At 35.8% G+C, this 18,535-nt stretch overlaps 1 protein-coding gene across 6 annotated transcripts; it reads left to right on the forward strand.

The window, feature by feature from the left end:
• Positions 1-1,150: 1,150 nt before the first annotated feature.
• LOC149838514 (uncharacterized) lies at positions 1,151-18,033 on the forward strand. 6 transcript variants are annotated; one of them, XM_090006636.1, is made up of 7 exons: positions 1,151-1,473; positions 1,876-1,944; positions 2,169-2,289; positions 2,408-2,575; positions 14,593-14,650; positions 14,728-15,055; positions 17,768-18,033. In XM_090006636.1, the coding sequence occupies exons 4-7, from the start codon at positions 2,465-2,467 to the stop codon at positions 17,775-17,777; spliced, it is 507 nt and encodes a 168-aa protein (XP_089862762.1). In that variant the 5' UTR covers positions 1,151-1,473; positions 1,876-1,944; positions 2,169-2,289; positions 2,408-2,464; the 3' UTR covers positions 17,778-18,033. The 6 variants fall into 6 exon arrangements, 5 of the variants coding, with proteins under 5 accessions (XP_089862762.1, XP_089862761.1, XP_089862765.1 ...); XM_090006635.1 differs by lacking the exon at positions 1,876-1,944; XM_090006639.1 differs by lacking the exon at positions 1,876-1,944 and having other exon boundaries at positions 14,932-15,055.
• Positions 18,034-18,535: the final 502 nt, after the last annotated feature.

Genomic DNA, 18,535 nt, shown 5'->3' on the forward strand with positions numbered 1-18,535 from the left:
CTCTCCAAGCAAGACAATCCATCTTGATTAATAACATTGCTGAATGGAGAATTAAAGAACAACAACAGTGGAATTGGTTGAAACATGGGGATACTAATACCAAGTATTTTCATGTTTTTGTCTCGCCTCATGAAGAATAAACCAACTTGACATACTTAATATTGAGGGCCACAGATGTGAAGGTGAGGAAATTCTTGAGAAAGCAACAAGTTAGTTTCGTAGGAAATTTTCAGACTTGGGGTCCGAAGACTATGATATGAGCAGGTTGGTTTTATCTTGTATTGTGGGAGTGGACTCATTGGCACTAGAGGCATCTTTCACATTGGATTAAATTAAAAAGGTGGTGTGGAATTGCCTTCGGGGAAATCACCAGGGACGTATGGTTTTCCCATAGAGTTTTTTAAGACCGTTTGGGTTTCATGTAAGGAGGACTTACTAGAGGTATTTGAGGATTTTCAAAAAAATGAGAGGATCCCTAGCATTATAAAATTTCACTGATATTAAAAAAAGAAAGAAAAAATGGAACTGGATCCTGTTCCACTAAATTCTTTTGTGTCAAAATAACCAAAGGACATAGTGGAATTGGATTCCAATTTCCACCAAATTCCTGGAATGCAAATACACTATAAAGAGAACCAGGTTAATAAAATGGCAGTAACAATGGAGAGGTAACTAGTGATACCCGGGCATTATAATAGCATAAAGTGATCACTCCCTCTCTCTTCTGAAACCTGATTGCAACCTAGAGCAAGATTCATGTTTTTTCCCATTTTAATTTCCTTACAAGTGTGACCTCACCTCACATTTCTGTAATTAATTTCTTTTGCAACAGGGTGCCTCTTTTTACCTGTTGTGTCTTTACGTTAAAATGATTTTCAATGTTATTAAAAAGAGCGTCGGCCATAACAAGCCAAAATTTACAATGCTACATGCAGATTTTTAATTGTAAGATAAAGACTTGTTCTGGCTCTGCCGTTGTATACAATTAATATAGTCTCAATGATTGTTACAACGTACATCTTCCTCTTTAAATTTTCGGCCCACTTGTTTTCGTATCCTGCCAGCATTTGCCAACTCATTTCTCATACGAAAAAAAAATAGCTTTATTGAGCAAGAGGGGCCACAAAAGGGTGATGATAGAGCTGGCCATTCATCTGAAAGTTCCGGCATTAAGAAACTATTGCCTGGTAGGCCTGATGGCCAATGAAGGTGGCATTGCAAAGAACAGAACAACCTTCTCTGGCCTTCTTTCTTTGTCTACACAAGCTAGGTTACGTATTCATTTGATATGCAGAGCGTCCATCCAACACAGGCGCGTTAGATTAGTGCACATAAAAATGGCGACGCCTGATACCATCCAAACAGCAGAAGAAGAAGAACTTGACTTCTCGGTTGTTTCATCAAAACAATTAGAGAGGCCAGGAAGTGTAGCTTTAGCAATCAGCCAACTCGTCAGCCAATGGCTTGTAAATTGTACTCTCTCTCTCTCTCTCTCTCTCTCTCTCTCTCTCTCTCTCTATATATATATATATATATATATATATATATATATATATATATATAAAATTTGAGTTTTGAGGGCAGCGTCGACCTAATCAAGACACTCTTTTCCAACCAGATTTTTCATGTCACAAACAAGAAAATTTTTTATTAAAAACTTCTCACAGGAAAAATTTTCTTTTTCTTATGAGATCTTTTATCCTGCTTCCTAATGTACGCTTAAGCATTCGTGCTGTTATCCAACGAATCATTTCTTCGTGGGTTCCAAAAGGTCATGTAGAACATGCCACGAACCTACTGAGTTCATCTTGATTACTGATGAGTTTCAGTTATATCAAAATTTATAAGGTTTGGGGGGCTCTGCTTGCTTCGCAGGAGCAGTTAGTGCAGGTCACCTTGGGAAGTTGCAAGTTCGAATCCCAATAGTATATGGTTGTATAACTGGTAAGGATCTGCCTAACCTCAGCTTTGTCTGTCGAAAAAAAAATTAGAAGGTTTCATAAGCACATATTGCTAGGTGTATTCTTCCTCTTAAAAAAAATAAAACTAAAAAAAACTAGGCTTATCCTTCAAAATTCAAATCACTAGGTCTAGTCTTCTTAAAAAAAAACTGAAAAAACCCTTAAGTCTACCTGGAATCGTACACTGACTCATCCTATAATCTGAAGTTTTGTAGATGGAAGGCGGCGAGAAGTTGCACCCTCTTCTATTGTTCTTTGACGTCCAAGGAACCAGCCATCTCTTAAGGCGTTGAGGTCATTGAGCCCCACATGACCAATTTGCAGAGAGGTAAGGGAGTTCCTCGCTCGCTTTGTGCATGCTTGATACCTATTGGTAATGACCATTTCAAGCACTAACGTGCTGACAAAGTTTCTGACGTACTTATGATCCGATGTACAATCCATAGATGTGCCTGCGATGCTAGGAACTTCATCACAAAAGTGAATGATCATGAACCCAATGAATGGCCACCATGGGTACGACAAGCTCTGAATTTTCAACTCCGGGCGTGGTTATGGATGGTGGGGTCTTGTGCGCCAAAAGGAAGAATCAAACCTTCATTTATCTCCATGAGGTGATCTCCTCTCATACTGTTTTTTTATTACCTCAACTGGTAATCCAGGGATATAATTCATCACTAATTATGGAGAATCATGCTTCACAATCCAATAATCACTTCCTTAACTGCACTTAAAAGGTCTTTTGTAAGACCCATGGCCATATTTTGGATCCAATACCTGGATCCAACAATTTCTTGGTGTAAAAAAAGTAACTTGGCTTGTTATTTAAGAGAACCTCACGCATTAAATTAGGTCATGTGGTCAGCGGGGTACTGTATCAAGCTGAAGGCTTAAGATCAAATCTTGTGGGTGCATAGGAGCTGCCCATGATTTATCATGGTTAGGGCATCTTTAACCCAGAGTTTTACCTTGCAGAGAGAGGGTTGTGTGTTCGCCCCTGAACACAAATTCGTGTGTTCGGGTGTGTACGGAGGAATATCTTGGGACCCACAATAATTCATATGCCAATGTTACCCATGATGATTTTATAATAAAGTAACATATAAAAAATATAAATAACATATAAAAAAGATAGATATGCATTTGACGAAAATATCCTCCCGTAAGATAGATATGTGTTTGATGAAAATGTTCTCCTGTAAATAACTTTGCACATTCCTGCGAGTCTAGGTCTCCGCCTTGGTTTTTAGCTTGTGTTACAACATATTGTCGTCTTCTCGTTCCTACCTCGTGAAGATAACTATAAATTGATTGACTAGTTCGATCATTGGTGGGCGTCATAGGAAGATTTATCGGCAATCTATTTTTACAGTCTTCTTTTCTTCATTTTCGTTAGGCAGTATGAAAAAAAGCAATGACGCACAAACATTCCAGTCAGTGTCATTAAGGTGTTGTGAGTACCTTTTTATGCCATCATGCTATTATTGAAGAACGTATGTTGTCGTGAGTGCCATTAAGGCGTTGTTCAGTGCTTATACCATTAGTAAAAATCATTCTCATGTAGCCTTCACATGTATAAATCGTTGTAGGTACACAACACTTTTTTCTTTTCAATACAATTTTTATTTATGAATGTCAAACGTGTGATGATGATTTGCACAATGAGTGCTAACTAATATAGCATTTATCAACTTTTTTTATTTGGTAAATCACTTGTATTAAATTGCTATCGTTGACACGTTTGTGGTTGTAAACCACGCCAATGAGTTACATTTACTACCTGTACATGATCATTGTAGTTTAATTTTTATATCATTAGTAAATCACTTTTGTAGTTTTCTATCGTGATTTACTAATGGTATAAGAATGATGTCTATGGTATATAAATCGTTATATTATGTAGTATCCTATGACAATTTATTTGTTATATAAATTGTTATACCATGTAGTGTCCTATCACGATTTACGGAATGACGTCTATGTTAGTCACAACTGGATGAAAATCACACTGTATATGAATACAAATCGAGGTAAAAATTGGTCTTTTAAACACAACTTACATGAGTACAATTAAAAGTATAATGTATAGAATTTGTATTTGAATCAAGATATATATATATATATATATATATATATATATATATATATATATATATATATATTTTGTATTTGACTAAACATGAATGTACTCAGCAATATGTATACACAGTCTATTACAAAATTTGTATACAGTACAAACTCTATTTCAAACCTCTGTACATCATATTATGCCTAGCAGGTTCACATCGTTCGTTGTTTTGTAAATAAACTATATTATAAGTAAAAATCGTTGTCTTATCTATCCTTCACATATACAAATCATTGTAAATATACTGTATTTGAATCGTTGCGCAAAAAGTTATTTTGTAAATAAATTGTATTAAAAGTAAAAATCATTGTCTCGTCTAGCCTTCACATGTACAAATCATTGTAAATACATAACACTTTTTTTTTCATGTTATATAAATCATTATACCATGTAGTGTCCTATAGCGATTTACACGATGACGTCTATGTCGAAGACAACAATTTGCCTTTGCTACAAATAATAGTCTAACTTATTGACGTATATAGTAAAAATGATTTGTCATGTATCCCATCAACGTGATTTACAACCACATCAATTTACAGTGTCCTATGTAAAAGGATGAAAAACACAAATATTTCTATTCTGAAAGTATATATCAGCTTTCATCTTGATATCAACATTTATCAGTATTTATTAGCATTCCTCTTGAAATCAGGATAATTGTTGAATTTTTATTTCAACCCAAAGAGATTTACATAATGTGTATGCATAGTCTTATAAAATTTATATACTTACTCTTACAAAATTTGTATACACAGTCTACAAAATCTATTACAAATCTCTATACATTATATTACTCCTGGGGGGCTCAAATCGTTCATTGCCTTCTAAGTATTCTTGCTGTCTAAGTTTTTTTGTCTTTCGGAATTAGGAACTCCATCAATTTTTTACATAGTTCTGTGCAGAATCCATGTATATCATCCTGCAAGAAAAAGGTAATGTGAGATCAATATAGAAATTGAGTCCCCAATAATATATGATAATAAAACATGTTTAAGTGTAGAGTATATTTCATCGAAATCAAATTCAACATTACAAATTATCACAATATTTGGCTTCATAAGTAAACATCGTTATAAGATTTAGCAAATTTAAGTACAAATTGAGGTAACTTCATAAATACACATCGCTATTGTATTAAACGTATAAATCATTATTGGTTCAAATGTACAAATCACTATTAATTTAAATATATAAATCGTTCATGCTTCAAATATATAAATCATTGTAGAAATCATACCCTTTATAAGAACATATCGTTGTAACGTTTAGGCTTCATAAGTAAATATCGTTGTACGATTTAGCAAACTTAAGTACAAATCGTGGTAACTTCATAAATCATAAATACACATTGCTACTGCTTCAAACGTATAAATCGTTACTGCATCGAACATACAAATCGGTACTGCATTAAATATATATATATCATTGCTGCATTTAAACGTATAAATCATTATAGAAATTTAGTCATCATAAGTAAATATCGTTGTAATGTTTGACCTTCATAAGAACAAATTGTGCTAACTATTTTTCTATGCTCAAAAGGTGGATATGTAAAAATTGATTTGTTTCAGTATGAAAATAAGAGTTATTTAGCATGAATAGTACAACCAATTGTAAGATTTAGCATTCAGATTTACAAATCAATTTGTTTACATAATAAAACCTTATACGAAACTCACTGAAATGACAAAAGTTTTGGTAATTCGTTAGTGGAGGAGAAACACCTAGAAGGTAGATGCAGTCAATGGTGGCAACAATGCTTCCACTGTACAGACGATGACAAAGGTTACTCTAGCGGCAACAGACGATGACAAAGGGTGCTTCGATGATAGCAAACAACAACAAAGGGTGCATCGTCAAAGGAAGCTCCTCTTATATCAGATGGTGCATCGTCAAAGGGTGATCCAGCAGCAACATAGGAGTTTACTGCTTAGGGTAAAAATAGAATGTTTGGACTTTAAAGAGTTAAGATCATCCTTCCTTTCCTGGAGGAACATTTTTGTCTTTTTCTCAAATCGTCATTTCATAGCGAGAATGGCGAGAAAGGGTACTTAAGTCTTTGCAATCGTACTAGACTCCGACACTAAGTGATGCCGACACACACGGGGATACAAGCCCCACGTACTTAAACACATGGCACTCATTCAGATCCCGAACATGCACCAGCGTGTTCAGGATGGGGGGGGGGGAGATATAACCTGCTTTGGTTTACTTTCTAAGGATGAATATATATGGATATATGCTGCTAAGATCACCTATATTATTTTAAATTAAATTAGGGCTTATGTGCTTCATAGTGGAGTGGATAAGCATGGTGATATCAGTCGCAGGTGGTTGAATGTAGGTCGTTGGGTTGAACCTGATTTGGGCTGGATAAAGATTAATGTAGGTCATAAGTAAACATCGTTGTAAGATTTACCAAATTTAGATATAAATCGAGGTAACTTCATAAATACACACCGCTACTGTATTAAACGTATAAATTGTTGCTGCTTCAAACGTACAAATCACTACTAATTTAAATATATAAATTGTTCATGCTTCAAACGTATAAATCATTATAGAAATCACACCCTTCATAAGAATATATTGTCGTAACATTTGAGATTTATAAGTAAACATCGTTGTAAGATTTACCAAATTTAGATATAAATCGAGGTAACTTCATAAATACACACCGCTACTATATTAAACATATAAATTGCTGCTGCTTCAAACGTACAAATCGCTACTAATTTAAATATATAAATTGTTCATGCTTCAAACGTATAAATCATTATAGAAATCACACCCTTCATAAGAATATATTGTCGTAACATTTGAGATTTATAAGTAAACATCATTGTACAATTTAGCAAACTTAACTATAAATCGTGGTAACTTCATAAATCATAAATACACATCGCTACTGCTTCAAACATATAAATCATTGTTGCATTGAATGTACAAATCGCTACTGCATTCAAATGTACAATTCATTGTAGAAAGTTAGCCTTCATAAGTACATATTGTTGTAATGTTTGGCCTTCATAAGAATAAATCATGCTAACTGTTTTTCGATGCCCAAAAGGTGGATAGGTACAAATTAATTTATTTCAGTATGAAAATAGGAGTTATTTAGCATGAATAGTATAACCAGTTGTAAGATTTAGCATTCAGATTTACAAATCAATTTGTTTACATAACGAAACTTGATACGAAACTCACTGAAACGATAAAGAGTTTTGGTAATCCGAGAGTGGAGGAGAAACACCCAGAAGGTAGATGTAGTCGGTGGTGGCAATGATGCTCCTACTACGCAGACGATGATAAAGGTTACTCTGACGGCAGCAGACGACGACAAAGAGTGCTATGATGGTGGCAGACGATGACAAAGGGTGCTCTGACGGTAGCAGACGACAACAAAAGGTGCATCGTCAAAGGGAGCTCCTGTTACATCAAATGGTGTGTCACCAAAGGGTGATCCGACAACAACATATGAGTTTACTGCTTAGGGTGAAAACAAAATGTTTGGACTTTGAAGAGTTAAGATCATCCTTCCTGAGGATATTTTTGTCCTTTTCTCAAATCATCATTTCATGACGGGAATGACGGGAAAGGGTACTTAAGTCTTTGCAACCGTGCCAAACTCTGATGCTAAGTGATGCTGACATATTCGGGGATACGAGCCCCACATGCTTATATACGTGACACTCATTCGGACCCCCGAACATGCACCTGCGTGTTCGGGGTGGGGGTGGGGGGGACATATAACTTGCTTCGGTTTACTTTCTAAGGATGAATATATGCTGCTAAGATCACCTATATTATTTTAAATTAAATTAGGGCTCATGTGCTGCATAGTGGAGTGGATAAGCATGGTGATATCTATCGCAGGTGGTTGAATGTAGGTTGTTGGGTTGAACCTGATTCAGGCTGGATAAAGATTAATATATTTAGCATGCTTGGCATCCGTTGGAGGGTGGGGTTCACTATCAGGGACTTGGAGGGTCAGAACTTGTTCATAGGTGCGTCGGTTCGGTGTCATTAGGATTTTCATAGGGCAATAGCAGCCCCATGTGCCAATAGGATTTGATCTTTGGCCTTAAGCTTGCCACATGATCAACCACTGGGGTGGTAAAATAATAAGTTTCAATCATCCATTTCTACAATTCTCCCTCCTCTCTCCTCACATAATAAGTATTTATAGAAAAATAAAACCCTAATCCTACTTTGGAAAATAGATCAAATATTCAAATACAAAGATATACAAAAATCTAAAATCCAAGATGACTCTTTATAAACATTAGTCTTCTATCATGCTCCTACGTCAATTGGGCATCTATCAGGTGAATGTAATTTGGAAGGATAAACCCCTGATTAGTTCTCCGACCCATTTAGCATGATCGGATTGTATCTCATTCTGTTTTGGTAGGGTCTGCCTAACCCCAACTTGCTAATCCAAAAAAAAAACACAGAAAGTATATTAGTCACCTCGCTAAGGCAGTTGACTTTAAAACAAATAAAAAATCACAAAGAGCATTACTATAAATCCGGGCTTAGAAAATCTTCATTTTTCTTAATTGAAAACCTGTGGGCTTAGAAAATCTTAGTTTTTCTTAACTGAAAATTAATCTGGAACGCTTTCTTTGTGTCGGAAATTTTGTAACCCATCACCACCGAACTGCGACATACCGTAATTCCTATAATGCCTGCTTTCACTCAAAAGAGAGACCATTATCAACGTGGAAGGGGCATTGGCTGCCATGTTTACAGGCATGCGATGAAATTCATTGGTAAGAGATCGGGAAGGGTCAACTGTAAACGTCACCAACTGCCATTTACTCTTTATTTTTTATGAGGGAGAAAATAGCAATGTTTTGGATCAGGGTACCTTTTGTTCTGTTCTGCCATCTTCTTTATAAAACTCCACGGATATTTCCTTCACACAAGAAAAAAAATAAAACTCCACGGATATTCTCCCCTGCCCACTGAGAAAGATTTCCCTTATGCTTCACAACTTTTTGCACAGAATGCAAACCCTGGGTTTTGAACTCGATTATTTTTTAAATAAATACCAAAAATACTAAAAATTATTTTATTTTATTTTAATACTATTTTAATGGTTTTAACAAGTGTCATGTTATGGTTGATACATAATAATTTTTTTTTATTTTCTGGTCGACACAGAACGATTAAGCTGAGTATCAGTGTCGGCGGATACAGCTGAATCAGTGACCCAACTAATGAGGGCCGATACTGATACTGACAACATTGGAGTTAACTCGAAATCAAATTAAGCCCAACTTCAAATCAGCCACGTAAAAATCACTGGAGAAACTGGAAAACCCATTTAGCAGACGGTTTAGCACAGACCCATTACTTTATATATATATATATATATTTAGTACAACTGATTGCACCTACAATTAAATTGGAATTTCATGATGCAAGTTGTATAGACTTAATCTAACCTCATAGATGTGTTCAGAATGTGGGCTTCAGTAGGAATCAACTATTGGATCATTTTTTTTCTTTTTTAATGAAAAAACATGTACTTTTGAATAAGAAAAAATTGATGCATTCATAGCCATTCATTTTTGGATCGCCGAAGAAAACAGTATATAGTTTGGATTCTGGTGATCCAAAATCCAGTTCCTACTAAATAAAACATGTAAATCTCATCTATACTGTTAGACGTAACAAAATACTAAAAAAAAAATTGATACGATGATGAATGCATATCAAGTTGAAAAAAGGTCTTTAGTGGTGCTCATAACTAATGCTGAAGGCCAAGTGATTAGCGGCGGCTCTGACCCCCACTAAAAATCAACTCTCCTTTTTAAACAATGACAAACACTTGCTGTGCACCTGGGCATCTGCTTGCTGTTTGCCCAATTGTGAGAAAGCAGCTACCCTAAATCTAATTACATGTCATAACTGCATCTGTAATATTTGATCTATAAAAATTTGATTTTTTTTTAAATAAACTAGTGATTTCTGCCCATGAGTTCTTTACCTTCAGCTAATATTTATCCTATATATATATAAATAAAAGTTGGATGATGCTCCACAGGTTTTTATTTGCCCTAGGGTGTTTCACATTAACTTTTTTCATGAAGGACGAGGAAGCGACCATAGGAATCAAAGAACTAGTCCCGTTGGCTAAGCCTATTGTACTTACGATCACTTCCCAACATAACAACCCATGATGCAACGGTAGCGTGCCGCCACATTAATTTAACCCAATTGATGTGCCAAGCATAGTTTGTTTCGTAAGAATGATACCTTGGGTTGGGTTTCTTCAAAATAAGAACACCATTTTTTATGTCATAAAATTTTGGTGCATTTGAGACATTGATTTCTTCTGCCCTGCCCTGGAATCTTTCACACTGCAATGATATGATTGAAAATATTCTTTTATTAAACAAACCATTTAGATCACATGTGCAGGGCTGCCTTGACCATTTGACGCGACAATTTAGAGTGGGGAACACTCGGGCACATCATCAGAGAAATTGGTAGCTGCTCACACGGTAGGTGCTAAATGATATGTGCTAAATAGGTTTTTATTCTCGTTTTTTTTTTTTGCAGTTTCTACATCATAAATGTGTCTCACCTGGATCATGTGTTTTTGATGAAAAAAATGATATTTAAAACCTTAAAAATTTACAAAGATTTCATACCGTTGATTTTTAAAACCTTATAGATCCCTATAAAATCAAGTACATAGATCACATATGTAAGGTCAGAATTTATAAATAAAATGAAAAAAGATTGAAAAACCTATTTAGCATGCTCATTTAGCAATTAACGTGCAAGCAGCTACCAATCACTCTCTCTCTCTCTCTCTATATATATATATATATAATATAAAGTAATGGGTAGGTGTTAAATAATATCTGCTAAATAGTTTTTCAGGTCTTATTTTTAAATTCTAACCATACAGATATGATCTATGTATTTGATTTTATAAGGATCAGCTCTTGAAGTATTCAATTTCGATACATGGATGAGTTTTTATAAGGTTCTAAAAATCAATGGTCCAAAATCCTTGTAAAATTTTGAGGCATCAAATGTCACTTTTTTTGTCGAAAACACATGATCCAGGTATGGATTCCTCATAAATCAACAATGCCCAACACATTTATGGGGTCGGAACTACGAAAGAAAACACCGAAAGAGCAGAAAAACTGATTTAGCATGTATCATTTAGCATATTTCATTTAGCATCTACTTTTATATATATATATATATATATATATATATATGAAAACCTACCAGATAGAAAACGTACCAACTCTACCCACTAAATTGTTTTTACTATTTTTTTTTTCAAAATTCTGACCTTATAGATGTTTTCAGCATGATTGATTTACTAGAAATTAATACTTGGATCATGCATTTTGGATAGAAAAAATGATATTTGAAGCCTAAAAAATTTATGAAAATTATAGACTGTTAATTTTTAAACCCCACAAAAACCTATCCACACATAAGAAAAGTCAGAATTTCAAAGAAAAACCAAAAATTAACGATTCCAATCAATATAGTAGGGATGCAGTCGGGTAGCTTCCCATTGCCCTCTATTATATATACAGTCGTTGCAAGTGCATAAGGGTCAAAAGACCCTTTAGCGGCATGCAAAAGCACTGTTAAATGTTTCCAGCCCTTTAGTGATGTTTTTCATGTGTCCTGAAAGGCCTTTATTGCCTAAAGGCCCAAGGGGATTTAGCAACGCTTGCGCGCTCCGCTAAAGCCCTTTTTAACATGGGCAGGCGCACTGAGCATCCATTGCATGCTTGTAACTGTACCAAATATCTCTAGAAAATAGTACGTTCTTTATGCTTAATTTTGAGTTTTACTTTGTCAATAAGTTTTTCTGCAATGAGAACTCAGCACACCAAAGATACTTCTAAACATAAAAAATGCCTATTCTAATACTTGTTTTATGCTAAGCAAATACCTAAAAGGTTATTTTTAAAATATTCAGGATAGCTTAGGAAATAAAAACTGTTTAGCAGCTAGTCATTATATGTATAGGGTTAGTATTGGATACTAATGAAGGTATGATACTAATGAGCTATAAATCTTAGGTGCAAGTTGTATCGACTCAATCTAACCACATGGATGTATTCAGCATGATTTGTTTGTTAAGGATCAAGCCTTGAATTGTATTTTTCTGATGTAAAAATGTGATCTTTTGAGTTATAGAAATGTGGGCCGCTGAATTTTTTACATAAGAAAAACACAATCTAAGGTTTGATCCTTAACAAACAAATCATGCTGAACACATCTATGTGGTTAGATTGAGTCTATACAACTAGCACCGATGATTTCTAGCTTATTAATATTGTACCTTCATTAGGAGCTAATATTAACCCACATATATATACAATCAGATGTACATAGTTTGTTTAGTAAAAAACTTGTTTTGAACCATGTAATTATGACAAGTAATTAAGTTTTTAAAGGGGTCAAAAAATTCAACGGCCGACATTTTTATAACTCAAAAGATCACAATTTTACATCATAAAAACACAATCCAAGTCTTGATCCTTAACAAACAAAACATGCAAAGTACATCTATGTGGTTAGATTGAGTCGATACAACTTGTGCCGATGATTTTTAGCTCATTAGTACCTTCATTAGGGGCCAATATTAACCCATATATATATATATACACACACACAATCAGATGTTGTAGATGGACTCAACATGTCCAAAGCAGTGGGAATAAGCTTTTGAGATTTCATGACCCCGAAATGTATCACACATTGTAGTTCATTGATTTGTGAAGCCTTGTAAAAGCTCATTTATGTGTTGTAATCTGACTATCTAAGGGCCGACTCTCACTATGAAAACATGTAGATCATATATGTAAGGTTAGATGCGTAGGAAATAACCAAAAACTGTTAAAAAAAAGGCAATCCTACCTACAAACAAACAAGGGGTTCCACCCAACAATCGACTGTAGCAAATATTAACCGTGTATATATAGGCTTTGTTAGGTCGATTTAGATAAACATGTTTTTCAGAACTTAAAAAACACAAGTATATATTTTGAAATTATGCTTAAATGTTATGTGCTAATTGAAAATTTACATTCAGAGCGCATTTGAATGCCTCTGGTCTCAAATCCGAGGATTTGAAGTCCGACCCCTCTCCATATGATTTCAAATCGATGGCACTTTCTTTTATATCTCACAAAAGTGGGGATCTCAAAACCGAGCTAGCCTAAGATTTGAGATGTGGTGTTTGCAAAAAAAAAAAAAAAAGTCGCTGGATTTTACTGCCTCACCAGCACCACAACAGTATTAACTTGTGCCACATCAGACATCCGAGGCATTCAAAAGCACCCCAGTGACAAGGCCGAGGGTGTAGTTGAGAGTCATGTAGATGTTAATTCATATGCAAGAAACATGGACTAATAGACTTCCGGACTGGAATGTCCAGCGATGGGGTTTGGGTTCGATCCGTTAGTCGGCTTTGGTAAACACTATCCTATTACTAAGCTGGCTGGGATTTATTTGATATTTTTACCTTACAATCCAAATCTGAGACGAATCCGAATTCATTTGTATTAAAAATCCAAATTCGAGCCTCTAATTTGGAACGTTTACCGATGATGGAAAATCATTTTTTGTGTTTGAGCAATCATTATTGATGAAATTAAATGGCATCACTTTTTGTTAAGACATTTGAAAATGTAATTTCGTGTATAACAGCTAATCAACTATAATTATTTAATACCATAGTTAATTAACGGTTTCTCAGTTCTGCTCATCACAAATTCCTTCGTTATTGGTTCATGCGAGCCCAGCCACGAGCAGCTCGTTTAGCTTAAACCAGTCTAGCCCTACCACAGGGTGTTCGGCTTGGGCGAGCTAGTATGGATAAAATATTTTTGTACATAATATATATTGTTAGTATAATATATAAAAAAGAATACATAAAATACATATAAAAAGAGAGAAATGAATAAAAATATATACATAAAATATGAAGTATTAAGTTTAATATCCAAAAAAATTATATTTTATGTATAACATATAAAAAAAATATATTCCGGCTTGTCTCATTTAGAGATGAGTCAAGCTCGTGCTCGGCTCCGGTAAACACGAGCCAAGCCACGAGTTCAATCCAATGGTAAATGAGCCTGGTTAAATCAATTCAATGTTTTGGGAAAATACATCAAAGAGCTTCCCTCCCGTCAGCCAGCGAACCCGTGCACCATGCATCGTTCTCTAAAAGTCGGAAACCCGCGTGGACGTCAATCTCAGCGTGTGCACGACGATCTTTCTAAGAAACTCTCTCCCATATATATATATATATATATATATATATATATATATATATATATATATATGTATATATATATATATATATATATATATATATATATACATTGCACTGTCATCGTCTTCCTTTGAAACCATCTTCCAGAGATTCAAGTTTTTTAAAATTTTGGTTATCTGTCTCTTCTTTGGCTTCTTGCTCTTCTGATTGTTATTTTGGAGATGGGACACCCTCGACTCTTCCAACGATGGCTTGAGGAGCCCGCTGTCGCCGAAGAAGGTGCACCATAAACCCTAACGGGAGATGCTTTTTCTTTCCTTTTTTTGAAAGAACCCTGACGGGAGATGTTGAATCAGGTGGTGTGGAACTAGAAGGTGGCCTGGAACCAGGCGGCTCCTATGGCAAACAAGCCCTCAAACTCTTCATCTTCTACTTCCCCTGTTTGCTGGCTATTGTAGTACCATGGGCACTTCTAGATAAGCAGCCAGCCCACTGGGTCATAATTCCTTTGATCGTGGCCGCAGTCCTGCTTCTGATATGCGTGGTCCTGTCTTTTGCAGTATGGATCGCGCCCGGTATGCCGACTGAATACCAGAAATACATCTTGTCCAGTTCTGTTTGGCTTGCCTTGATCGTTATAATAGAGCTGGTGCTGGCGACTGTGGTTCACTTCGGAATGAAAAGGTACACTCTCTCTTTATATATATATATATATCGGAAGATTTTCGTCCCTTTCATCAGAAAACCCTCGGATAAAATAAAGCAATAGGCAAAAGGAGAAAAAGTAGCCTGTAGGTGGGATTGAGGGTAACGAGGGAGGTGGGTGATAGTTTTGCCCAATTACATATGCATGATGCATGAAACAGCAAAAGGACGTGCAATGTCCATTTCTAATCCGATTTGTAAGATCATCTATCAGGGCATCAATCTGCTTCTCCCAGCCCCACCAAAGACCAGATCCGTTCGTCCATCTTGAGTTAGCATACCATCGCCAGGGCCATTCATACGCACCATACGTAGCTTCATCTCAGAAGTCCATTGTTTCCCCTCTTTACAAATAAACCAGAGGCAATTGATGATGAATGCTGAGTTCAGAGTAGATACCCAGACCCCATGATCCGGTGGTTTAGTCATGGCCTCCCAGTTAACAAGGTGGGGAGATCTACACTGATTCTTATCCACCCAAACGAACTGAGAAAGAAGCTTAGTCAGTATGTTCAGAACAACTTTAGGGGGAACGAAAACCTGCATGATATAAGTGCATATTGGAATCAAAAGTGATTTAACCAGGACGACACGTCCGACAAGACAGAGACAACGACCCGAGCAGCTTTCAATCTTCAATCTTGTTCATTCCTCTGGACATATACCCCAGAACTATCTGATGTCCTCTTTGTTTGGTATCCTACAAGGGTGCCTAGCATACATTTGATATTTTCGTCCATCACGTCCAGACAACTGAAGCTTCTTAGCTTGTGATGGTGTGTCCACATTCCTGGACCAAGCTTCTGCTTGCCTTGTTGGTAGTCTACGGTGATCTTGCTCAGCAAACATGATCTGTCCCTTTCCCCAAACCCAAAACATCTTTCTCTCTCTCCTGCTGCGATATCCCCTCCCGCCGGCGCAGTGCCCCATCGCCGGCGACATCAGCTGAACGCCAGCAGTAGACCAAACCCTAAGCAGCTCTCTCTCTCTCTCTCTCTCTCTCTCTCCTGCGAGCTCCCCTCCCGTCAGCGACACCAACGCATCCATTGCACTGGGTTGTCTCAGCTAGCCCCTGATGCGAGCTGCTACTCTGGTTTCGACGACACCAGCCCCTTCCATTCGGACAACCACCCCTTAGGGTTTCTTGTATGTTCAGTTCTGTCTTTTTTTTTTCTTGTGTTGTTTAGATGCGATATATATTAGGGTCCAAGTGTATATTATTTTGCATCGCAGTTCATCATCATCATCATCTTCTTTCCATTAATGTTGAATTTGTTTACTTTATGGTGTGTGCTATATACTCAGATGCATGTTTCTTTTTTTTTTGTTGGTTTAGATCTTACGCACATCAGGGTGAAATTTTGTGAATTTTGGGGTTTGCAGGAATTTTTTATGTTAAATTTGATTGCTAGGCTGGTGTTTAAGTTGCCATTGTCATCGTTATTATTGATCTATTTTCGGGTTTCTAGTAAGGTCGACTCAATCTTTGTTTTTTCTTTTAGCTGTTTGCGGGTTGCCATTCACACCACAATTCATATTTTCTTGCATTTTCTTTTGCCATTTTGACCATGTGTGTACATGCATGTGCATGTGTCTATGTGGTGAATTCAGAGTCACAAAATCTCATGAAGTACTACTGGAAATGTCGTTTTTTTAAGGGATTTTTTTCCAAAAAAATATGATAGTCACAATGTGTTGGAAGCATCAATAGATTCGATTTCTAGTGCTGTTTTGGCTTTTATATTTTGAATTTTCTTGTATTATTATGTGAATATAGAATGCCAATATTTTCTGAGGTTTTCCAATAAAATCCTGCTATTTTTTAAATTTCTCAAGCAAAGCTCTTGCTGTTATCATGCTAAGAGCAATATCGGTGACTGTAAATAAAATTGATCTGTTTTTTTTACTAATATATTCGAAAAATTCTCACAAGTTTCAAAATGGGAAGGGTAAAAAACGAAATGTATTTGAATTTAAATGTTGTTTTTATCTTGAAATTACCACTGTAAATATTGCAGGCCTCTTTTACTTGTGATTGTAATGGTTTTCGACAAAATGAAAAAGCCTTGACATATTGTAGAATTGAAAAAATAAATTGAAAACATTGCCTACGATGGTTACTACTACTTTGTGTTCACATGTGTTTGTGTCTACACCGATTAAACTTTTTGATTCTTTCCCATGAGTTCTCAAGCATTCTTTAATATATGAGTGATCCGAGGCTTCTTCATGAATAAGACATGTTTAGTGCACCTTAAAAAGGCCCTTTTGGAAACCCTTGGTAATTCTCGAGTAGGCTATGTGCCTCATGAGAGGATGCTATATCTTTAAGAATTTAGACACTGAAATGTCTTTATGACGATCAACAAAGCTGTATTACCTGTGAGCAGTGCTGCATGTGCCTGGTCGTTGGGCTCATGCTAGCATATATTTTTTAATGCCAATGCATTGAAAGGGGTGACACTAGGCTGGAGAACTGCCGTGTCTAAGTCGGCCCGAACCCAGGGTTAAACTTAGAGCGGCTCATACTCACTCACTGTGTCTGATGAATTGAAAACTTTATTAGAAAGATGACACAAGCATGATGATTACACAGATGTACTTTTCTAGCAATTACCCTTGCCACAAGATCAAAGCTAGGTGTACTTCCCACATGGTATGACAGGTCTTTTTTTCATTGTTTTGTCTCAGGTACTCGTAGCCTTTTCCTATCAAAGAGCAGAAAGTTCTGGTGCATACCGTTGTGAGATTCCTGTTCAGTTGAATGTTAGTGTGATGTCTCAAATACTTTCCCTCAGGATATTTTGTTTGCTTTTTATGTCATATTGAGCCAAGTAGACTGATGTGTTTGACATATGAAGCTTGTATGTGAATTGATTTTTGGCTCAACATATGTGTGCTTGAGAAACGATTTTCATGATCCTGCACCAGATTTCAAACCATCTTAGTTATCTCTGCCTCCTATTAATTGTTCATATAGCAGTTAAGGCACTTCACAAAGCATTTGGGTCATGCAAGGTCTTCAGTTTGTTTACTTGATTGCCTGTTAGCCGTCAATCCTTTTCATTTTCCTTGTAAAGTTGGTGCTGCATTTTTTTTTCATAAATCTAAAGTGAGAAAGATGATTTTCAATACCAACCAGGACTCCGCTTGTCTGGTAGGCATAGTGACAAAAGTTTAAAACGGGAAAATTTTGGGAGTAAAAAACTTGGGAGATTTTGAAATTTTTCATAAATCTCACATCTTTTCTGCAAATTCTTTGCAATAAAAAATAAATTAAAAAAAATAAATTTTATAAGAAAATATAAATAAAACACATTTAAAAATAAAAATCTCGAGGGTTTTCGCGATAAATATCTGCTAAAACCGTAAATATCACAATATTTGTCACGATTTGAAAATCTCGCAAGAAATTGCTGTTTTAAAATTTTAGGCAATTTTTCGCGATACTATCACGAG

The sequence above is a fragment of the Nuphar pumila genome, chromosome 5 (assembly GCF_984573655.1).
Source record: "Nuphar pumila chromosome 5, dmNupPumi1.hap1.1, whole genome shotgun sequence".
Classification (NCBI taxonomy): domain Eukaryota; kingdom Viridiplantae; phylum Streptophyta; class Magnoliopsida; order Nymphaeales; family Nymphaeaceae; genus Nuphar; species Nuphar pumila.

Bases quoted from the DNA above. Each gene is read 5' to 3' on its own strand.
- LOC149838514 (XM_090006636.1), top strand. From the start codon at position 2,465: ATGGCCACCATGGGTACGACAAGCTCTGAATTTTCAACTCCGGGCGTG. The intron at 2,576-14,592 runs GTGATCTCCTCT...GTTATTTTGGAG, and splicing joins CCTTCATTTATCTCCATGAG to ATGGGACACCCTCGACTCTT. The intron at 14,651-14,727 runs GTGCACCATAAA...ATGTTGAATCAG, and splicing joins GCCCGCTGTCGCCGAAGAAG to GTGGTGTGGAACTAGAAGGT.